This window comes from Hemitrygon akajei, chromosome 4 (genome assembly GCF_048418815.1).
Source record: "Hemitrygon akajei chromosome 4, sHemAka1.3, whole genome shotgun sequence".
Lineage (NCBI taxonomy): Eukaryota > Metazoa > Chordata > Chondrichthyes > Myliobatiformes > Dasyatidae > Hemitrygon > Hemitrygon akajei.
Genome location: NC_133127.1, coordinates 27,204,568 through 27,229,368, shown reverse-complemented (window position 1 = coordinate 27,229,368; position 24,801 = coordinate 27,204,568). Strand labels below are relative to the sequence as shown.

Genomic DNA, 24,801 nt, shown 5'->3' with positions numbered 1-24,801 from the left:
ACGCACTCACCACTCTTTATGTAAAACACTTACCGCTGATATTTCCCTCGTACCTACTTCCAAACCCCTTAAAACTGTGCCCTCTCACATTAGCCATTTCATCCCTGGGAAAAAGCCTCTGACTATCCACAGGATCAATGTCTCTCATCATCTTGTACATCTCAATCAGGTCACCTCCATCCTCCAATGCTGAAAGGAGAAGAGGCTGAGTTCACTTAACCTATTCTCATAAGGCATGCTCCCCAATCCAGGCAACATCCTTGTAAATCTCCTCTGCACCCTTTCTATGGTTTCCACGTTCTTCCTGTAATGAGGCAACCAGAACTGAGCACAGTACTCCAAGTGGGGTCTGACCAGGGTCCTATATAACTACAACATTACCTCTCGGCTCTTAAATACAATCCTGCAATTGATGAAGGCCAATGCACCATATGCCTTCTTAACCACAGAGTCAGCCTGTGTAGTAGCTTTTAGTGTCCTATGGACTTGCAACCCAAGATCCCTCTGATCCTCCACTCTGCCAATAGTCTTACCATTAATGCTATATTCTGCCATCATATTTGACCTATCAAAATGAACCACCTCACACTTAACTGGGTTGAACTCCATCTGCCACTTCTCAGCCCAGTTTTGCATCCTAACAATGTCCTGCTGTAACCTCTGACAGCCCTCCACACTATCCACAACACCCCAAACTTTGTGTCATCAGCAATTTACTAACCCAGCCCTCCACTTCCTCATCCAGGTCATTTATAAAAATCACTAAGAGAAGGGATCCCAGAACAGATCCCTGAGGCACACCACTGGTCACCAACCTCCGTGCAGAATATGACCCATCTACAACCACTCTTTGCCTTCTGTGGCAAGCCAATTCTGGATCCACAAAACAATGTCCCCTTGGATCCCATGCCTCATTACTTTCTCAATAAGACCTGCATGGGGTACCTTCTCAAATGCCTTGCTGAAATCCATAGACATTACATCTACTGCTCTATCTTCATCAATGTGTTTAGTCACATCCTCAAAAAATTCAATTAGGCTCGTAAGTCACAACCTGCCTTTGACAAAGCCATGTTGATTATTCCTAATCATATTAGTGTTTGGCAGTTTCTGCTCAAGATGGGTCATTTCACACAACTACACCTCATCCATTTTTACCAGCAGCAAATCATCTTGGCTTTATCTGTCTGCTACTCACCATATCATTAGCTGGTTTGGTGTGACTATAGGTTCACTGAAATCACCTCCCGAAAAATAAATTAAACAAAATGCCAGCTAAAGTCTGGTTCGAGATAATGGCAAACAAACACAAGAATTGGAGAAAATGTAGTTCAACAGGCCTCTCAAGCCATCATGAATGAGCTATGCTGCCCTCACCTCCAGTGCTAGATCCTCAAAACCTCCCCAATGCCATTAGGCTTTACAATTCTACCGCCAGGACTTAAGAACTTTTTAAAAGCTATTATTAATGCTTTTTGAGATAGTGATTTAGATGCATATCATATTTTTTACTGAGTTAAGTATTGTATGTAATTAGTTTTGCTACAACAAGTGTATGGGACATTAGAAAAAAGTTGAATTTCCCCATGGGGATGAATAAAGTATCTATCTATCTATCTATCTATTTCCACTTCATTCAAAAAGTTAACTAACTCTAGCCTCCACAATACTCTTGGGTAGAGAATACCAGAGATTCACCATTCTCAATTGAAATTTCTTTGTCCCTTTGCTTTAAAAACCAGCATGACCACTCCTTTTAATATTCCCTCATGAATATACAATATGTAAGATGTTAATGAGGGAGTTCCACATGGCAGTGCTATGAAAGTTGGTTCCCTCATTTCACTGATAATTAACAGTAGATTGATTAGGCAGTCATGGGCTGGATTGGTCACTAACTATTAGCATTACCCTTCCCATCATGCAGTTATTCAAGTGTAAAAGTAGCTACTGGATTTGAGAAACTTGGCCTTTCAGCCAGAACAAGCAACGTACAATCAAACCAGTGAAGTGCACTTCCAAGGGGGTCAAGAGCAACACATCCTGAGCACTGTATCCACCTCTTGACACTACATAAAACAAAGTAGTTGAAGTTGTGGACAACTCTGGTCTTTGTCCCAAATGTCATCTTGTGAATGTAGGAAATAGGAGCAGTGGCAGGGCATTCAGTCCCTCATCTGCTTGCCATCACTCAATAAGGTCATGGCTGATATTTGGCTCAAATCCATTTATAAGTCAGGCGGAAGGAAAAGCTGGAAAGGTTGGGCACCTCATTCCAGCTGGGAAAGAGAAGGCACAGAACCTGACGGTTAGAGGAAGGGGAACCGGAAAACTAAATTGCTATTTTAAACTAACAATAGGCTTTGTGGCTTGGACATTTTAAGGGAACATTTGGATTATTGTGATCAAATTTTTCTAACAGAGGTGTGAGAGAAATCAGCAATTTGAGTGCTGTCACAACAACCTCACACTCCATGTCTGCAAGACCGAGGGAAAGAGAGATTGGCGTTAAGTCCTGGGCATCAAAATCTCAGAGATTCTACCATAGACCCATTGTATTGATGTCATCATGAGGAAGACAGTGGCTCTAATTAGTTAGGTGTTTGAGGACATTTGGTATGTCTTGCATCTTTCTATAGGTTTTCAGTGGACAGCATTCTGACTGATTGTTTCAACACCTGATATGGAGCCTTTAATGCATAGGGCCTTGGACTCAAAAAAGCTGCAGGGGCTTATAGAGTCAGCCAGCTTCATCACGGACCCAACCCTTCCCATCAGTGAAGACACCTTTAAGATGGTAGTCTCTCAACAAGACTACATCCATCTCTCAGGACCCTTGCCATCTGTGAAATGCCTTCTTCTGATTACTGCCAACAGTAGGGGAGATGATACAAAAATCCGATGCCCCATATTCAATGATTCAGAAACAGCTTTTTCCCTCAACCATTAGATCTCCGAGTGGTCTATGGACATATGAACGCTCCCTCGTTTCTATTTTGCATAATTTATTTGCTAATGGGGGATTCGTTGGTGCGGGAAACAGAGGAGGTTCTGTGGATAAGAATGAGATTCCCACATAGTATGTTGTCTGCCAGGTGCCAGGGTCAGGGGCAGCTCAAATTGAGTCAGTACCAATATTTAGGCAGGAAGAGTGATGAGGTCCTGCAAAGTGAGTCAGAGAGTTTCAGCCTGTGCAAAGTTAAAGTGAGAGTACAGTATTCCTCAGGGTGAGCATCTGGAAGTCATGGCCACATCAGTACCAATACATAGGAAGGAAAGGTGATGAGGTCCTGCAAAGTGAGGTCAGAGAGTTAGATGCTATGCTATAGGACAGGTCCTCCAGGGTTGTGATCTTAGGATTGCTACCTGTACCCTGTGCTAGTGTGATTAGAAATAGGAAGATCATGCAGTTTACCATGGGTAAAGAGAGAAAGCTTCAGATTTGTAGCTCACTTGGCTCTCTGAGAGCCCAATGATCTCCTGAACAGGTATAAACTGAACTGGAAAGTATCTAATATCCTTGTGGGAAGATTTGCTATTGCTGCACTGGGGGATATAAACTGAAACTGCACTGGGATGGGAAACAGAATACCAGGGAAAAATGTGAAGTGGCTGTGGGGAAAGTTGTTGTTAAGACTACATACAAATGCAGGAATTGAAAAATTGAAATCATGGTCACATCGGTGCCAATACATAGGAAGAAAAGGTGATGAGGTCCTGCAAAGTAGGGTCAGGGTTACAGTGAGTGCTAAGTTAAAGTGAGAGGGTAGCATTCTTCAGGCTGAGCATCTAGAAAACATGGTCACATCATTACCAACACATAGGCAGTCAAGTGGGTTAGAGGGTTAGGTGCCATGTAAATCTATTCAAGAAGGAAAGAAAAGCTTACGACAGGTTCAAAAAACTAGGTAATGATGGAGATCTAGAAGATTATAAGGCAAGCAGGAAGGAGCTTAAAAAAGAAATTGGGAGAGCCAGAAGGGGCCATGAGAGGGCCTTGGCAGACAGGATTAAGGAAAACCCCAAGGATTCGACAAGTATGTGAAGAGCAAGAGGATAAGATATGAGAGAATTGGACCAATCAAGTGTGACAGTGGAAAAGTATGTATGGAAACAGAGGAGATAGCAGATAGAGACAGCATAATGAATATTTTGCTTCAGTATTCACTACGGGAAAGGATCTTGCATTTGTAGGGATGACTTACAGTGGACTGAAAAGCTTGAGCATATAGATATTAGGAAAGAGGATGTGCTGGAGGTTTTAGAAAGCAGCAAGTTGGGTAAGTCACCGAGACCAGAGGAGATGTACCCCAGGCTATTGTGAGAGGTGAGGCAGGAGATTGCTGAGCTTCTGGCAATGATCTTTGCATCATCAATGCAATTGGGAGAGGTTCCAGAGGATTGGAGGGTTGCAGATGTTTTTCCCTTATTCAAGAAAGGGAGTAGAGATATACCAGGAAATTATAGAGCAATGAGTCTTCAGTGCTTCAGTTGATGGAAAAGATGCTGAGAGGCAGGATTTATGAACATTTGGAGAAGTATACAGTATAAACAATTCCTTCCTAATTCCCAATGTGCAACCTGGCTGATGCTGGTTAAACTATCTTCACTGTCCTGGGTAGTTCTGGATGACTGGATGATACAGCTCCATCTCAACAATCTCAACAGATTGTTGAGCTACCTTATTATATCAGAAATATTGAGTTTATACCTCTCCAACCTGGCTTGTATGTACATAGACCTGCAGCACAATACAATGTCATGAAAGAAATGAGAAAACCACAGGAAGGTGTAAGTGTGATTGAATACATTTCTGGGCAGTAGGATGAAGAACTACATTATTACATTATTTCTTACTCATCCCAACCCCTTCCACTGAGTACTTGTTGCCTACAGAGAACACAGATTGTAATGTCCTCCTGTAAAGAAAACTTTCATCTTAGCAATACTGATTTTCACTATAAAGATGTATTAATTTTTCCTAATAAGAGATAGCATTTCCATTTTCAAATAATGGGTATTTCAGAATTGGTGTGGGGATGTAGCATAATAAAATCATTTATTACACAGAAGAGGGAAAACTCTTTGTAAAGTTTACTGTAATCACATAACATTTTATCACATGTCATGTGTACATGAGGAAATACTGTATACTTAACAAATACACTCAGTTTTTTAAAATCATGGCTTTGCAGACTTTTTTTCTTCAACATCAGCTTGTGTTACAATTGGCACTTAACACGATTTGAAAATAAGTTGAAATTCAGTTTGTCTTCTGAAATCTTCGCACCAACATATCGGTCTAATGTTATAGGCATTGTGATGAAGGAGGAGAGAAAGAACAGAGTTAAAGTTCAAAGAAAATTTATTATCAAAGTACGTGTATGTCATCATTCATTGTGTTGAAAACATTCACAATCCCATATTATTCCAGAAAAGCTCAGATCTGTTGATTCTCTAATAATTAATTGTTCTCAACAGAAAGCAAAGATAAACAATTTAACATCTGAACTTGAACACAATTGCTATTTTTGTTGGGATTATGGCATTATAGGAACATCATCAACTTACACTGGATAATAATGTTTATTTATGGAAATTTACAGCCCAGAATGAGGCAACTCCAGCCTGATGTGCCAATGCTATCTGCTTGTGAAATCTATCCATTTGGTTCCCCTTTCCTTCTCTTTTCCGACAGCCCTTCAAGTTGCTATATGTAAATAAAATTGTTTCCAATATTATGCTGAATTAAAAAGCTTGTCTTCTCACTGTTTGTTTAGCCAAATATGTGTCTTTGCTATCAATAGTGTTTGTTCCTCCTGGACTTAGCATCACCCCATTTTAAATTTCCCTTCTGTTTCTCTGTCCTGAACTTGAAACAGTTAAAGATGAGAGCTTCATGTTCCTTGTAGTGAACATCACCAAGAGCTTGTCCTTGTCCAAGCACGTCATCAAAACCAGCTTCCATGCTATGGATTCTGGTAATACTTTCACTATCTCAATAAAGCAGCCAACATAATCAAAGGCCTTCCCACCCTAGTCATTTTCTCATCTTCCCGTCTCCCATCAGACAACAGATACAAAATCCTCTTTAACCACGAGGATCAAGGACAGCTTCTACCTCACTATTGTAAGACTATTATATGGTTGCCAAAGGCAATAAGTTGGACTCTTGACCTCACAATCCACCTTGCTGTGATTTTGCACCATTTTGATTTCCTGCATTGCATTTTCTCTGTAAGTGTGGCACATTATTCTGCATTCTATTATTTTCCCCTCTACTACCTTAATGCACTGATGTGATGAAATGACCTGTGTAGATGGCATGCAAAATTAGTTTTTCACTGAACCTGGGTACATGTGAAAATAATAAACTATTTCACCAATTAAACCATTTCCTCCCATCACAACATGGAAGATCCTGTACAACTGGAGATGCACAAGACCCACTGATGGCTTAGTGAGGCAGAGTCTTAACTCATAGGCACATGATGTATGAGTTCAACATAGGGCCCATTTTCCTCACAATGGCTGTTCCAATGAAAGAACAAGGCTTCTGCTGTTTCTAACCGATTGGTTAAACATCACTAAAGATATAGGAGCAGAACAAGGCCACTCAACCCATCGTGTTTGCTCCGCCATTCCATCTTGGCTACTTATTATCCCTCTCACTCCCATTCTCCTGCCTTTTCCTTGCAAACTTTGACACACTTATTATTCTAGAACCTATCAACTTCAGCTTTAAATATACCCAGTGAATTAGCTTTCATAGTTCTCTATGGCATGGAATTCCACTGATTCACCACCCTCTTGCTAAAGAAAATATTCCGCATCCCTGTTCTAAATGGACATCCCTATATTCTGAGGCTGTGCCCTCTGGTCCAAGACTATCCTCTCCAAGTCCACTATAGCTACAACTTTCAAGATTCAATATGTTTCAATGAGAGATCTCCTCGTCTAAACTCCAGTGAGAACAGGCCCAGGGCCATCAAAAAAAGACTCCTTATACAGTACTGTGCACAGGTACCTAAATATAGCAGGGGTGCCTTAGACTTCTGCACAGTACTGTGTTTGTCAACGTGGAGCAGAGAGCAAGTCTGTAAATCTGATGGAATCAAAGGATGTTGGGAATAGCGAGTGTGGAGTGCTGTGGGATAGGTGTGGAGGAGGTGGCAGAGACAAGGGCTGATGCAGGTGCAGACACCAGGCAAGGTAATGTGATTCCTAGCAATTGGTTTGTTGATCATTACAGAATGTCTCTCTGTTGCTTTCTGCTCCCTCTCCTCTCCCTTCCCCATTTCCTGACCATGATTCCCCTCTCTTTTCCCTCTTCCCACTCTCCTTCCACAATGGACACCCATATCAAAATCAGATTTATCATCATTCACATGTGTCATGATTTTTTTTGCAGCGACAGTAGTACTCTGCAATACATAAAATTATTACAGTACTGTACAAAAGACTTAATCAGCCTAGCTATATATATGTGCCTAAAACTTTTGCACAATACTGCATGTTAACCCTTTCATTCACAGTATCAATGCCAAAACATCCTTTCAACTGCTCACAATATTCCAAGTGCGGTCTGAGCAATGCTTTATAAAGCCTCAGCATTACACCCTTACTTTTATATTCTAGTCCTCTCAAAATGAATGCTAATATTACTTTTGTATTGACTCAATCTGCAAGTTAACCTTAAGGGAATCCTGTACTAACACTCTCAAGTCTCTTTGCATCTGATTTCTGAATTTTCTCCCTGTTTAGAAAATAGTCTACAACTTTATTTCTTCTACCAAAGTGCATGACCATACACTTCACTGCACTATATTCCATCTGCCACTTCCTTGCCTATTCTTCTAACATGTGTAAGTCCTTCTGCAGAGAGTGGGAAGAGGAAAAAGAAGCGGTCCCAACACTGAACCCTGTGGAACATCACTAGTCACAGGCAGCCAACGAGAAAAAGCCCCCTTTATTCCAGCTCTTTGTCTCCTGCCAGTCAGGCAATCTTCTAGTCATGCCAGTATAATAGCATAGGCTCCCACCCTCATGTGTGGTGTGGCACCTTGTCACAAATCTTAACAGTTCTTACCAAAAAGCTCCTCACAAAGTCTTTCTGTGAGCTTTGCAGGAAAATGCAGTTCTCTCCTTCACATAATTTGAGTTCTTCTGAAACCTAACAAGCAACAGGGAAGAGTGAATTCAACATCCAGATCAATTGTGTTAGGCCATCCTGAGCAGGTTCTCCAGAGAGAGCTATTGGGATTGAAAGAGTTGGAGTAAGAGAATAGGTTGCATAAAGTAGATTTTGAGTAAATGATGAGTGATAATCTCAAACACTTTAGTATCTCAGGGTTTCCTGTGGGACTCCTAAGCCTGCTCCACCATCTAACAGAGATCAATGGCTGGTGACTGTCTGAACTTGATCCATTCCTGGTGTTCTTTGTCTTACATTCGCATCATGTTTAATTCTTTAAATGGTGTTTATCTGCTGCTCCTGTATTTCCAGTACACTCATTTCTACCCATTCAGTGACAGATTTAAATGCAACTCGATAAGACCCAAACTTTTACATTAGAACCCAGTGTACCCTCCTCTGCAGCTTGTCACTTGTTCACTGACATCAAAACATTGCATCACTCCTCAGTACTGGCTTCCAATATATTTTATGTGCAGTCATAAAAAAAAGCAGAATGAATAATAGCCATTTATCCCTTTGTATTTTCTCCTGGTGCCTGTCGGCCATGTGGCCTTGTTCGTCCTGTTGCTCCTCAGTTCGGTTATGCAGCTGATGGAAGACTGACATATCAGAGAGGGGGAAATATGAACTTAGAGATTGGAAGAACTGCTTCTAGTCCCAGCCATTCTCCATGACTGTGAGAGGTCTGGACTGGCTGGTTGACAGGACACGCCGAAGCAGCAAAGACAGAGAATGAGTGTTCACAAGGTTTGAGGGCAGCAGGTCTCTTCCCCACAGCAGATTAATCTTGAATCAGGTCTCTTCCCAACCTTGGATCACTCCCCCAACAATTTTGCTCCCCAATATCTTCTAAGTCTCCATATCAGATCATTCACTCACCGTTTATGCAATTTTCATGGTATTTACCACCAATTCTCAATATTTAGTATTGACCAGTCAGCTCCTTGGGAATTATTACATCCATATTCCTTCCAGACTTCCTGCCACCCTGACTTGTGCATTAATCAGCATTTCTGCTCAATGAATAAATCCTGGAGCACCATGGGAACATTTCCATTGCAGGAACTTCATGGTTCTTGATAACTGTTGATCAGTAATCTCTGGTGGGAAATTTGTAATTGACAATATTTCCAGCACTGCCAGTGACGCCTGCCTCGAGTCACATTCATCTATTGCGTCCAATCAATCCCATCTCCCATTCCTTCCTATTCCAGGCAATTAACTTCATAAAATATATACTTGCTACTGCAAAAGGACTTTTTTTGCATATGGCATTATTTAATGTGGAGCTAATGTATAATCTATATTCTGTGTTCTGTCTGTCCCTTCATCTTTGTGATGCTGCTGTATGCAAGTTGTCCTTGGTACTGAACCTGTACCTCACCAAACTTATGTTCATAACAATAGACTCAACTTGACTTGGAAACGTTAATGATTCATATGTTCAATATATTCAAAACATAGATGTCTTATATTAAATAAAGTGTTGTTTGGAATATTAATGATCTGATGTATTAGAATAAGTCAAGGGCCCATAGCATTGTTGAGGATCCCTGCACACATCCCACAATCCCTTTGACCCATAATTATCAGGAAGGAGGTACTGAAGCCTCAGGACTATGACTGCCAGACTGGGTAATAGCTTCTTCCCTCAGGCCGCTTAATTGTTGGAATTGTAGCTGAAGTGTAACAGTACACAAAATTAAAGCAGTGGAGATAAATCAGACTCACCGGTTCATATTGAGGTGGATCCAGTTCTCTTTTGCCACCTGGATACCAACCATGTGACCAATGTTGGGCTCTGGAAACCTCAGGGTTAACAATCAACAGGAAAAACACCAGGAAGCTGAGTGTTTTTTGGAAGGCCATTATCTGCGGGAAGAGATCTCACAGTTGTTGGCTCTGTGAAAGAGAAAGGTAAAACATTGAACCCTATCGAATATTGAAAGGTCTAGATAGAGCTGATGTGGAGAGGGGGTTTCCAGCAGTGGATGAAGTCTAAGACCAGAGGCACAGCCTCAGAATAAAAAGATGTCCTTTTAAAACATAGATGAGAAGGAATTTCTTGAATGAGAGGGTGGTGAATCTGTCAAATTTATAGCCACCGACGACTGTGGAAGCAAACTCTTTGAGTATATTTAAAATGGAGGTTTATAGGTTTTTGATTCGTAAGGGCATCAAAGGTTACAGGGAGAAGGCAAGAGAATGGGGTTGAGAAGGATATTAAATCAGCTAAGATGGAATGGCAGAACAGACTGGATGAGTTGAGTGGCCTAATTCTGCTCCTATGTCTTATGGTTTTATGGAAACTACAAAGCTATAGGTAGAATATTTCTGATTAGAGAGGATACAGGTGAAAAGAATACAGGCATACTATCGTATCACAATAATGATTCATCTTTGGATAGTTCGATCAGAAAACCAGCTCAGTTTTAAACCCATTGCTGTATTTTGGCAGTTTAAATAGTGCATGTTCAATTGCAGATCAATATTATATATGTATGGATTTCAATTTGCATATGCAAGGTGGTATAATCAGATAGATCTCTCTGAAGATAATTAGTTGTCAACATCTTGCATCTTTTAAGCATGTAAAGTGCTTTGGAATGCTCTTCAATTGTGATGAGAATAATATTAAAATTGTGATTATTTTTATCACAGAGAGTGCTATATCTTTTATTTGCCATTCAATGTGAGCTACAAGCTCCTCTCCTGCTGACTATACGAAGCTTGCTTATATAACTTATCGTGTTGCATTCCATTTCCCTAATGTTGTTTCCGTGCTGAGTTCTTAACAGTGAAAGTATTTGGTGCCAAGTGTGACCGGGTGATATCATCCTTTCCCTAAGGCAATAGGTTGGGGTCAAGGCCCAATATAGTGAACAATACAAGGTCTAGACTGCCATTTCAATGCAGACTGAGACGTTAAAGCCTCTTGGGTGATTTTCATGTCCATGGGGATAGGTGGGCAAATTCTCCCTGGTGTTCAGTCCTTTACCTTTCAGTCAATGTCATTATCAAACACATTGTCATAGCATTGCTGCTTGTGGGAGGTTGTCTCCTGTGTTTCCAACTTACCAGAAACTCTACTCCAAAAATATCTCACTTTGAACAAGCAGATGCGGTTTCAGTGCAGGAGCCAGTTCAAAAACGAGAACCCCAACATTGTGTTCATCCCTGCTGGTCCATTGAATGCTTATCATTAATTATGTGCCCAAATCTTGGAGAGGGATTTGAACTCAAAATAATGTTATCGTTGGTCTTGAGAAACATTGAATAAAGAAATTACAACAGATACTTGGAAACCACAGATGTTACAAATTGTGCAGCCCATGGATTTGAAGAGAATGAACAGTGTGTGAGAGAGAAAATTATACAAACCTTGGCTTTTAGTGAGGCCCTGGGAAGTGACAATGCAATCAGCTGTAGAGGTCACAATGATCATAGAGCACTGGTCACTAAGGTTATGGACAACCAAGAATCTGAAAGCACCTTGACCCAGGTGGAGTCTACACTCAATACTTGAGTGTGTATCCACACAACAACACAATGCATCTTCTTCAGTATCTTCCATTATCTTCAAGGTTCAGAGGTTCTTTTATTATCAAAGTATACAATTTGAATTCATTCATCTCCATGTAGCCAGGAAACCAAGAAAGAAAGGAAAGGCGGCACAATCAACAACCCCCAAAATTCCCCCTCCCTGCACAAAAGTCAAAGAAAAACGGAACAGGCACATTAACTCCCAAATCCCCTCCTGCACAATAAAACCAAACAAAACAGAACTGGCACAATGACGCCCAAATCCCTCTTCGTGCACAAAATTGAACAAAAATGGTACAGGCACATCGACCCCCAAATCCTCCGCTTCACTCAAAAAAACTAACAAAATGAACAGGCGAGGTCAAATCGCAATGTTAGTTTAAATTTAATATTCCAAATCCTATTTTAAAACATATTTCTGCTCATGTGGTTTAAGGAAGTATTAATGGTTGATCACATTGTGGTGAAATTGCTCATCCTGCAAAATCCTAAATGCAGTTTGATATTTACTCTTTATTTGGACATAGCAACTTGTAAATCTCAAAGAATTTAACCTACAGCTACAAAATAAATGCCACAAGTAACAATCAGCCATGTCTGTTTGCTTGAAAAATACTCTGAGAACTAATTATTAGATCCTTTTGATCATTCTTCTGTAAAGTAAAACAATTAATTAATCTATCAAATTACTAATGAAGATTGGTCTGAAAGTTATATTATGAATTAAACTGAAACTTAAAATAAAAGGTTTGACAAAAATTATTTCATAAAGAATCAAAGACTCGAAGAAATCATGACTTACCTGTGAACAAGTTCAAAGTAGCTTTCTATCAGCTGCTTTCCAGTCTTCGGTTGTCTCCCTATATATCTTGATTCGGAAAGGGGAGGGACCTGAAGTGGAGTATTATAAGATGGTCATAATTGTTTCTGTTTGGAATCATCATGTTTGTGAAGAGTAATCAATGCATGGTGACCATGAACAAATAGTTTCTAACTCGGTGTATTCAATTGGAGATCTTACATCCTCACTGTCCCTGGAGATTGAATCCACATATTTTTACATTAAACTGAACACTATTGCTGCCAGAAGTAAGAACCAAGATGCACGAAATATTTCTGATCTTTCCCCTTTGCAGAGTGCTTGTCAATTTATATCTATAATTACTGATCTTCTTTTGAAGAGTTACTGATCACTGATATATACAGTATGCCTTTTGCTAAACTGGACAATCTGCAGATGAAGATTTTGTAACCTGCGTAGGATAACACAAGATACGCAGATCAGGAACAGGCCACTTGACCCATTCATTTCATGCTTCTGTCAAGCCTCCTTCCTGCCTTTCTCCAGCTAAATCTATCAGTATAAATGCCAATTTCCTTCTCCCTTAAATACTTACCCTTTATCCTTCTTTGGCAATCCCTTGGGATCAAGGATGCCTTCCACCCCAGTGCATTGGATCTAAGGTCCCTGACCTAAGGACTCTGCAACAGATGAGTCAGGAAATTAATGATGGGACAACACTGGTCTAACAAAAATTGTGGAAAATTGTCCCGGGGGATTCAGTTCACAGAAAGGCAGATGTCCAATTCAACTCATTACTGCCCAGTCAATTATCAGGAAAGTGGTGGAACCATCTTTGATGGTGCTGTTACATAGAACTCACTCATCCCTACCTTATATACTGTGTTTTGATGGGATATTTTTGAATGAGTAATCATGCTTTTAAGAAAATCAGTCAGTCATTGCACAGTGTATGGTGGATCTCTGGAATTCTCCACTGCAAGGGGTTGTAGAGGCTCGATCATTAGTAGTATTGAAAGTGGAGTTAGATAACTGGTTGAAAGATCAAGAAATTGAGGGTTTTGGGAACTAGGAAGAGTTGTCACGAGTTACATCAGCCATGATTATATTGAGTGGTGGGACAGGCTCGTGAGCATCTTTGGGCTTTGTCAAGACCACACAGCTCAAGATCTCATCACGGTTTTGCCAAAACATGGACCACTAAATTCTGGATGTGGGGTGAGGGTGATCTAATCAAGACAGTGGTGAACTGACGGTTGTATCAATGTGACCTGGTTGAACCTGGTCAATGGGCATCAAAGAGGAGAAACTCCACTGGCCGTAGTCATACTGGCTGTTGTTGTCAGACTTCCACCACCTCCTTGCTGAATTTCATAGCCCAAACACTTTCAGCAGCTTCTTCAGTGACCTTTCTTCCAAGATCAGAATTAGAGATGTTCACTGTCGACTGTATAATTAAAAAACCCATGTATAACTCCTCAGCAAATGAAGAAGTTGATGCCCACATGCAGCAGGATCTTAAGAATTGGATGAAAAATAGTAAGTAACGTATGTGCTGCAAAAGTACGAGGCAATGGTCACCTGCAACAAAGGGGAATCTAATCACCACCCTTAATATTCAATTATCTTACTGTTGCTGGGTTCTCCACTAGCAGTGTTCTGCGGCTCACCTTTGCCTGCAACTCAATTGTCACTGTCCTATAAGTACCAGGGCTGAAAGAGTAGAGCAGAGGCATGGTGTTTAACTCACGTCCATCACCTCATGTCTCTTCCACCATCGACAACACATGAATCAAGAGCATGATAGAACACTCCTCGCAAGCTTGGTTGGGTGCAGGGACAACAGCTCTCAAGCAGCTCAACACCATCCAGGATAAAACAGTCCACTGGATTAGTACTTGATCAACCTCCCTCTACATCAATGCACAGTAGACACCATCTATAAATGCAATGTAGTCACTCATCCTAAACCACTGCCACCTACAATGGCAATGGGCAACAGGTACATGAGAACACCACTGAATGCAAGTTACCCCAAGCATGCTGATTCAGAAATATATTGCTGGTCCTTTATGGACTGTGGTCTACATTCTAGAAATCCCTCCTTAAAGTACTCATCAGAATTGGGCTTATTATCACTGACATGTTGTGGGATATGTTAAGGGAATGTCATATTCAGAAGGACTGTGGAGGTTCAGGCCTTAGATACACTACCACAAGTGACATAATTTAAAAGCACTTTCCATTTTGATCAACCGCTATTCATAGTGGGCTTGATGGATATGCTCTGAGAACCAGCAGAGATTGAATAGGCCAAATGGCCTCCTTCAATGTAGAAAACAATTTAAAATCTATAAAAATTATACTTTTCTCTGCTCTGTATAGTTTGGTTCTTTTAAAAGTATGTTAAATCAGCTAAACCTTCTCCCATCAGCCTACTAATGTGATGGGAAGCCAGCTGGCAATAACAATTATGGGATAAACCTGCCAATCATAGAAATTGATGAAATCATAGTAAATAAACAACTAGGAAGCATGAATCATCAGCTAACAAGCTCAGAATAATCTCTTCATTGATCTCATCTCCAGACGTAACTGTGTAACTACGGGCCTGCTGCAAGGAACTTGTTATTCAGGAGCCTAGTCACTGGTGTGAAAGGCCACAGTCACTGTCTACAGTGTTGTGCATTTCCACATTTACTCATCATCTGCAGTAATACACACAAAATGCTGGAGGAACTCAGCAGGCCAGGCAGCATCTACAGAAAAGAGTAAACAGTCGGCATTTCAGGACTCATGAGTTTCGGCCCAAAACATCGACAGTTTACTCTCTTCCATAGATGCTGTCTAACCTGCTGAGTTCCTGCAGCATTTTGCGTGTGTTGCTTTGGATTTCCAACATCTGTAGATTTTCTCGTGTTTGTTATTTTGCCCATCATCTACTTCGATCTGAGATCTGTTATTAACTTGCAGAATATTACGAAGAGCTTCTATACGTTGCCAGGATCCGATTTGATACAGAAAATCATTTTGCATTAAACTTCAATGTGGACGGCAAATGTATCACCTTCCTCTTCAGCTATTCAACCATACCTGTACTGCCACTCCACTGTACTCGCTCACTATGACTTCACAACCTCCTGTATCTTACCTGAGAAATTTTATCAGTCACTGCTGTAAAAATTAAGATAGACATACTTTTGGTGCATTAGTGGCGGACCAATCGATTTGAAGAGAGACCACAGGTCAGGGAGAAGAATTTTAAAAAGGAGCATTTTGCAGGGCTCGGTGTACTAGCAGTGGACCAATTGATTCACAATTCAATAACGGGCAGTTAAAAGAAAAGCAGGATCAAAGTAGAGCGGCCATTGTGTGAGGGGATCAGTGTAGGAGTGGGAACTTGAGGCTTTGGCGGGAAGGCACAGGTAAGTAGCAAGTAAGGCTTTTGTAGTGGTTGAATAAAAAGTCACTAAATTACGGCTAATTAAATACAGGGATGATGCAGGATCAGGTGACGTGCTGTACCTGCATGGTGTGAGAGCTGGTGGACCCCATTGTGGTTCCTGGTGACCACATCTGCAGCAAGTGTTGGCTGCTCGAAGAACTCAGGCTCAAAGTTGATGACCTGGAATCTGAGTTTCAAACACTGCAGCACATCAGGGAGGGGGAGAGTTACCTGGATTCCCTGTTTCAGCAGGTAGTCACGCCCATTAGAGTAACTTCCCTCAAATTTAGTCTGTGGTAGGGGTAAGAGGGTGTGACAGGTAGTGGGATCTGAGACAGTGCTGGAGGAGCCTCAGTCCTTGAGCTTGTCCAATGGGTCTGAGATTCTTGCTCCCTGTGTGGATGACAATGGGGGCTGTAAGGAAGAATGAGCAATCTCACTGTGGCATTGTAGTTCAGGGAGCCTTTCAAGAGGGGGTAAAGAAGAGAAATGTAGTATAATTGGGAATAGATGTGTGACTAAGCATAGCTCAAATACCATCTATAAATTTGCTGATACAACCATTGTTGGTAGAATCTCAGGCGGTGATGAGAGGGCGTACAGGAGTGAGATATGCCAACTAGTAGAGTGGTGCCGCAGCAACAACCTGGCACTCAATGTCAGTAAAATGAAAGAGCTGATTGTTGTCTTCAGGAAGAGTAAGATGAAGGAACACCTAGCAATCCTCATAGAGAGATCAGAAGTGGAGAGAGTGAGCAGTTTTAAGTTCCTGGGTGTCAGGATCTGAGGATCTAACCTGGTCCCAACATATCGATGCAGATATAAAGAAGGCAAGACAACAACTACACTTTATTAGGAGTTTGAAGAGATTTGGTATGTCCGCAAATACACTCAAAAACTTCTATAGATATACTGTGGAGAACATTCTGACAGGCTGCATCTCTGTCTGGTATGGGGAGGCCCTGCACAGGACCAAAAGAAGCTGCAAAGGGTTGTAAATTTAGTTAGCCCCATCTTGGGCACTAACCTACAAAGTACCCAGGACATCTTTAGGGAGTGGAGTCTCAGAAAGGCAGCGTCCATTATTAAAGACCTCCAGCACCCAGGGCATGCCCTTATCTCACTGTAACCATCAGGTAGGAGGTACAGAAGCCTGAAGACACACACTCAGTGATTCAGGAACAGCTTCTTCCCCTCTGCCATCTGATTCCTAAATGGACATTGAACCCTGGAACAGAACCTCACTTATTAAATATATATTCTTTCAGTTTTTGCACAATTTTTACTCTATTCAATATATGTATACAGTAATATATTAATATTATTTTTTCTTCTATATTATGTATTGCATTGAACTGCTGCTGCTGCTAAGTTAACAAATTTCACGACACACGCTGGTAATAATAAACCTGATTCTGATTGAGTATGGTCACGGGAATAGACAGAGTTCTCTGCTACTGGGATAGAGCATCCCGAAGGCTGTGTTGCCTGCCTGGTTCCCAGGTTTGGGACATCTTACCTGACCTGCAGAGGAATTTGCAGTGGGAGGGGAAAGATCCAGTTGTCGTGGTCCATGTGGGTACCAATAGCATAGGTAGAATGAGGAAAGAGGTTCTGCTGAAGGAACGTGAGCAACAAGGGACTAAATTAAAAAGCAGAGCCAAAAAGGTAGTAATCTCTGGATCACTACCTGAGCCATGTGCAAATTGGCATAGGGTCAAGAAGATTAGAAAGCTAAATGCTTGGCTCAAAGATAGGTGTGGGAGAAGTGGGTTTGAATTCACGGGAAATTAGCACCAGTATTGGGGAACGATGGAGCTGTACCAGTGGGACAAGCTCCACCTGAACAGTGATGGGACCTGGATCCTAGCGAATCGCATAACTAGGGCCTTAAACTAAATAGTGGGGGAGGGGGGTGGGTTCAACAGTTTGGAGAAGTATGGATAAAGTGAAAAAGAGAAGCGTGGATAAAGATAAAGAAAAAACAAAAGATAAAAAAGAGAAAAGTAAGAATGGAGTGAAAAAAAGTCAAGAGTAAAAGATTACAAGATTTTAAAAGCGCTGTAAGTGTAAGGGCACTTTATTTGAATGCCCGTCATATTCAAAACTAGGTCAGTGAACTTGTGGCACAAAGCAGTACAAAGAGGTATGATTTAGTAGCCATTACAGAGATGTGGTTGCAAGGTGGAGGGGATTGGTAATTAAATATCCAAGGATATCAGGGAATATGGAAGGATAGGCAGGAAGGTAAGGATGGTTGGGTAGTTTTCTTAATTAAAGATGAGATCAGGGTGATAGTGAGAGATGATATAAGATGTAAGGAGCAGAATAGTGAATCCATCTGGGGAGAGATTAGGAATAGTAAAGGGAAAAAATATCACTGGTGGGAGTTGTCTATCGGCCACCAAATAATAGTATTACAGTGGCACAGGCAATAAGCAGAAATATCTGAGGCATCTAAGAATGGAACAGCAGTTATCATGGGGGACTTTAACTTGCAGATAGATTAGGTGAATCAAGTTGGTTGAGGCAGTCTTGAGGAGAACTTCAGAGAATGCATTCATGATGGCTTTCTTGAACAGCATGTTACTGAACTTACAAGGGAACGTGCTATCTTAGATCTGGTCCTATGCAATGAGACAGGTAAAATTAGTGATTATGTAGTTAGGGATCCTCTTGGAAAGAGTGATCACAGTATGATTGAATTTCTCATACAAATGGAGGGTGCAATAGTTCGATCAAAAACCATTGCCCAAACAATGGAGACTACAACAGGATGAAGGAGGAGTTGGTTAATGTAGACTGGGAGCACAGGCTATATGGTGGGACAGTTGAGGAACAATGCAAGACTTATAAATAATTTTTTGTGGTGCTCAACAGAAGTATATTCCAGTCAAAAGCAAGGAGAGTAAGGGTGGGGAGAGCCAATCTCGGATAACTAAGGAAATAAAAGAAGGCATCAAACTAAAAGCTTGTGCATGCAAAGTCACCAGGAGTAGTGGGGAACTGGAAGATTGGGAAAACTTTAAAAAGCAACGAAAAACCACTAAGCAAGAAATAAAGAAAGGGAAGCTAGATTATGAAAATAAACTAGCACAAAATATAAAAACAGATAGTAAAAGATTTTATAATTATATAAAGCAGAAACAAGTGGCTAAAGTAAATGTAGGTTCCTTGGAGGATGAGAAGGGGGAAATTGATAATGGGTAATGAGGAAATGGTCTAGGCTTTGAATGGCTGTTTTGTGTTAGTTTCACAGTGGAGAACACACCTAACATATCAAAGAGAGATGTTATGGATGCAATGGGAGGTGAGGACTTCAATACAATAGCTATCACTAAAGAGGTAGTACTGAGCAAACTTGTGGGCCTGAAGATAGACAAGTCCCCTTGTCCTGATAAAATGCATCCCAGGGTACTGAAAGAAATTGCAGAAGTTATAGTTGAGGCTTTGCTGAAAATTTACCAAAATTTTCTAGGTTCTGGGCAGGCCCTAGCAGATTGGAAAAAGATGAATGCCACACCACTGTTCAAAAAAGGATGTATGCAAATTGCAGGTAACCATAGACCAGTTAGTTTAATGTCTGTATTTAAAAAATGCCTGAAGCTATCATTAAAGAGGAAATAGCGAGGCATCCGGAAAGAAATAGATCCATCAGGCAGACACAGCATGGATTCAGCAAAGGCAGGTCCTGTTTGACAAACTTACTGGAGTTCTTTGAGGATGTAACGAGTGCAGTGAATAGAGGGGAACAGACAGATGTTATTTACTTGGATTTCCAGAAGAGATTTGATAAGGTGCTGCAATAAAGACTTATCCATAAGATAAGCATGCATAGAGTTGGAGGTGATATATTAGCATGGATGGACAATTGGTTAACTAATAGAAAGCAGAGAGTTGGGATTCATAGGTGTTACTCTGGTTGGCAATCAGTGGTGAGTGGTGTGCCGCAGGGGTCGGTAATGGGCCCACAAATGTTCACGATATACATTAACGATCTAGAAGAGCAGACCGAGTGTAGTGTATCTAAGTTTGCTGATGATACTAAACTAAGTGGATAAGCAAGCTGTGCAGAAGATAGAGTCTGCAAAGAGATATAGATAGGTAAGTGAGTGGGCAAGGGTCTGGCAGATGGAGTACAACGTTGGTAAATGCGAGATCACCCACTTTGGAAGGAAAAATGGAACAGCAGATTATTATTTAAATGGTTAAAAAAATTGCAGCATGCTGCTGTGCAGAGGGACTTGGGAGTGCCTGTGCACGAATCACAAAAAGTTGGTTTGCAGGTGCAGCAGGCTGTTGAGAAGGTAAATGGAATGTTGGCCTTCATTGCTAAAGGGATTGAATTTAAGAGCAGGGAGGTTTTGCTGCAACTGTACAGGGTACTGATGAGGCTGCACCTGGAGTACTGCGTGCAGCTCTTGTCTCCTTACTTGAGGAAGGATATACTGGCTTTGGATGCAGTGCAGAGAAGGTTCACCAGGTTGATTCCAGAGATGAGGGGGTTAGACTCTGAAGAGAGATTTAGTCGCCTGAATCTGCACTCGCTAGACTTCAGAAGAATGAAAGGGGATCTTATAGAAATGTATAAAATTATGAAATGGATAGATAAGGTAGAGGCAGGAATGTTGTTTCCACTGGTAGGGGACATTGCCTCAAGATTCGGGGGAGTAGATTTAGGATGGAGATGAGGAGGAACTGCTTTTCCCAGAGAGTGGTGAATCTGTGGAATTCTCTGCCTAATGAAGCAGCGGGGGCTACCTCAGTAAATATATTTAACACAAAGTTGGATAGAGTTTTGCATAGTAGAGGAATTAAGGGTTCTGGGGAAAAGGCAGGTAGGTGGAGATGTGTCCATGCCCAGATCAGCCATGATCATATTGAATGGCAGAGCAGGCTCAACGGGCCAGATGGCCGACTCCTGCTCCTATTTCTTATGTTCTTGTAGGGAAAAGACTCATGTAGTCCCAATACCTTCTGTGTGGTGAAATTGCTTCTTATTTCCCTCATAGTCTGCAATGGAGTTAAGGTTATGCTTCATTGCTCTAAACTCTTACCACCAGATGAAATAATTTCTCTGCACCTGATCAAACCCCTCTATCATCCCAAATACCTCAATTAGATTATCCCTATCCCTTCCACATTTATCGTATGTTTATGAAACCCATTTAGTGTCATATCAGAATTTCATGGTTTTGTCTCCATTTCATTCTGGTCAATTTGTACTACCTTCAGTCCCAATAATTGGTGACAGCTAACTCTGAAAGTTATGTATTCTCAAAGTGAGACCAATAAATTGGGAATCCGTGATACAGCAGAATGGGTTGCTGATGAGGCCATGCTTGGAGTATTGTGCTCACTTTTGGTTGCCCTGCAATACAAACAATGTTATTAAATGAGAAAGAATGCTGAAGAGGTTTACGAAGATGTTTGCCAGGACTTGAGGGACTAAATGATACAAAGTCATTGGAGAGGCTAGAACTTTATTCCTTGGAGCACAAGAGACTGGGAATGCACATCAGTCCTCATAGAGGGATCAGAAGTGGAAAGTGTGAGCAGTTTCAAGGTCCTCGGTGTCAGCATCTCTGAGGATCTATCCTGGGCCCAACATAGTTTGGACAAACTTGGGTTGTTTTCTCTGGGAGTGGTGGAAGCTCAGGACACCTGATAGAGGTTTAAAAGTTTCTGAGAGGCATATCCAGGATTGAAATGTCTGATACCAGAGGGCATGCACTTAAGGTGAGAGTGTGTATTTTAAAGGAAATGTGAGGGGCAGGTTTGATTTTATATATAAACACAGAGTAGTGTGTGCCTAGAATGCACTGCCTAGGGTGGGGGTAGAAGCTGATACATCAGAGACTTCTAAGATATGTTTAAATAGGCACATGAATGTGAGGGAAAAGGAAGGACATGGACGTGCGTATGGAAAAGGGATTAGTTTCGTTGGCCATTTAATTAATTTGGCACAATATTGTAGGCCGAAGGGCCTGTTCTTGTGCTGTACTGTTCTATGTTCTATATCGATGCAGTTACAAAGGCATTATTAGTTTGGGGAGATTTGGTTTGTCACCAAAGACACAAGGAAATTTCTATAGATGTACTGTGGCAAGCATTCTAACTGACTACATCACCATTTGGTTAGGGGAGGGGCACAGCACAGGATCAAGTTGCAGAATGTTGTAAACTTAGTCAACCCCTTGGATGGCAATAGCCTCCCCAGCATTCCAGGACATCTTCAAGGTATGATGCCTCAGAAGTTAAGGACTCCCATCACCCAGAACATTGCTATCATGAGGGAGGAGGTACACTTCTTCCTCTCACCATGATACTTCTGAACAGACATTGAACCCATGAAAACTATCTCACAATTTTTTGTCCTCTCTTTGCACTACTTATTTAAATTTAACTTTTAAAAAAATATTTATATACTTACTGTAATTTACAGTTTTTATTATGTTTTGCCATGTAGTGCTGCCACACAACAACCAATTTCACAACATATGCCAGTAATATTGAACCTTATTCTGAGAGTAGTTTGCATGGGACATCTTGGTCACTGTGGGCTGGTGGTGTAGAAAGCTGTATAAATCTATGAACTCTATGAATGCAAAGCTTACAGTACCACCTGATTAAATGAACCTGAGGTATAAGCATCAAGAAGTAACTAAGAAAGCTGATGAAGACAGAATGGCAGACATCATTTGCATGGAGTTTAGTAAAGCTTTAGACAAGATCATGTGGTAGGCTAATCCTGAAGGCTATGGCACAATGGATCTGAGGTGATTTGGCTAACTGGATCTGAAAGTGGCTTGATGGAGGATGGGTGTTTCCCTGACTGGTGTTTTGCTACAAGTGGTGTACTGTGGGGATTGATGTGGGGACCTTTGTTTATAATATAAATGATTTGTGTGATAATTGTTTTTTATGAGGCTGATCTGCTAGCTGGATGCTCAACCAGCAAAGAACGTTGTCTGAGGTAGAGTCTGACACAGATCAGCTAGAAAATTGGGCAGGTGAAATTTAATCCAGACTCATTTGAGGCAATTCAGTTTGGGAGGTCCAGTTCTGTCAAGCATATGGCAGGGGCCCTAGGAATATTGATATACAAAGGAAACTTGATGTGCAAGACTATAGCTCACCAAAAGTGGTGACACAGGAATATTGGATACTGAATGAGGCATTTGGTATGCTTGCCTTCATAGGCCAAGGCATTAAGTACAAGAGTTAGGATGTCATGTTGCAGTTGTACAAAACTTTGGTTAGACTTCACTTAGAGTAACTTGTAGACTTCTGGTTACCACACTACAAGAAGGACACGGTGGCAAAAGGGAGAGTGCAGAAGAGATTCATTAGGATATTATCATCAACTGAGGACTCTGTGGGAGGTTGTGCATATTTTCACCAGAAGAGAGTTCTGAGGGATGTTCTTATAGATTTATAAAAGTTTGAGTGGCATAGAGAGGAAAGATACTCAGAATATTGTTCTCAAGCCAAGGGAATGTAAACCTAGAGGGTTAAGGTGGGAAATGAGAGATTTAAAGTAGATCTGAACAGTAAATCTTTCCACACAGAAGGTGGTGAATATCTGGAATGAGCTGTTGGAGGATGTGTTAGAAGCAGTTAGAAACACAATACTATCAGTTAATTGACAGGTTTGGATAGGAAAGGTGCAGAGATACAGGCCTAATGTAGCCAAATTGGATTAGCACATTACACATCATTGTCAGCATGAACGAGGTACTCCGGAAGATGTGATTCCATGATTCTTTGGCTTAGATTAACCTACTCAGTTAAAAAGTACTAGCTTTCTAAAGTGTAAGCATGAAATTAATAGAGAAGCTGAACAATTTATAGGGTTGATTGCTATGGAAATTAAATGAAATATTTATTTGATTTTGGTGATTGATTGGCTTTTCTATTGTTCTAATGGAAATCTAATATTAGAACCATAGAACATTACAGCACAGAAACAGGACTTTTTTTTGGCCCTTCTGGGCTGTGCCGAACCATTTTCCTGCCTAGTCCCACTGACCTGCACCTGGACCATATCCCTCCATACACCTCTCATCCATGTACCTGTCCCAGTTTTTCTTAAATGTCAAAAGTGATCCCGCAATACCACTTCATCTGGCAGCTCATTTCACACTCCCAGCATTCTCTGCGTGAAGAAGCCCCCCATTATGTTCCTTTTAAACTTTTCCCCCTTCACCCTTAACCATGCCCTCTGGTTTTTTTTCTCCCCTAGCCTCAGTGGAAAAAGCCTGCTTGCATTCACTCTATCTATACCCATCATAATTTTATACACCTCTGATCAAATCTCCCCTCATTCTTTTATGCTCCAGGGAATAAAGTCCTAATCTATTCAACCTTTCTCTGTAATTCAGTTTCCCAAATCCCGGCAATATCCTTGTAAACCTTCTCTGCACTCTTTCAACCTCATTAATATCCTTCCTGTAATTTGGTGACCAAAACTGCACACAATACTCCAAATTCGGCCTCACCAATGCCTTATACATGTACAATGTACTGTGTATGTTAATCAAAATGGCTCCTTTGTTCTGTTAAGAGTAGGAATGCTTATTTGTATGATAAGTGCTTTCTCTCACAGTTGTTTAGCTTTGGACTTACTGATATCAGGATTGTATTCATTTGTTGACCAATGGGGAATGTTATTTTGTCTTGAGGTTGGGAGCTTGGGGGTTTTCGCAGTCTTTTCAGGGGAGTCGGGAAGAAGACACCAAGGAAGGTGGACGTGCGCCGCACTGCTCGGTCGACCACCCGGGTGGTCCCAGGTGCAAAGACGTGGAGGTCGGA

General features: G+C 41.1%; 1 protein-coding gene across 1 annotated transcript in view; it reads right to left on the bottom strand.

Moving 5' to 3' along the window:
* Window positions 1-5,079: 5,079 nt before the first annotated feature.
* gnrh2 (gonadotropin-releasing hormone 2) overlaps window positions 5,080-24,801 on the bottom strand; it is a 252,149-nt gene continuing 232,427 nt past the window's right edge. Inside the window, exons 2-5 of the mRNA XM_073042177.1 lie at window positions 12,543-12,631; window positions 9,929-10,099; window positions 8,090-8,173; window positions 5,080-5,302 (exon numbers count right to left, since the gene is read on the bottom strand). Coding sequence (XP_072898278.1) covers window positions 5,264-5,302; window positions 8,090-8,173; window positions 9,929-10,066 — 261 coding nt within the window. The 5' untranslated portion in view covers window positions 10,067-10,099; window positions 12,543-12,631 and the 3' untranslated portion in view covers window positions 5,080-5,263. The remainder of the gene's footprint in view (window positions 5,303-8,089; window positions 8,174-9,928; window positions 10,100-12,542; window positions 12,632-24,801) is intronic.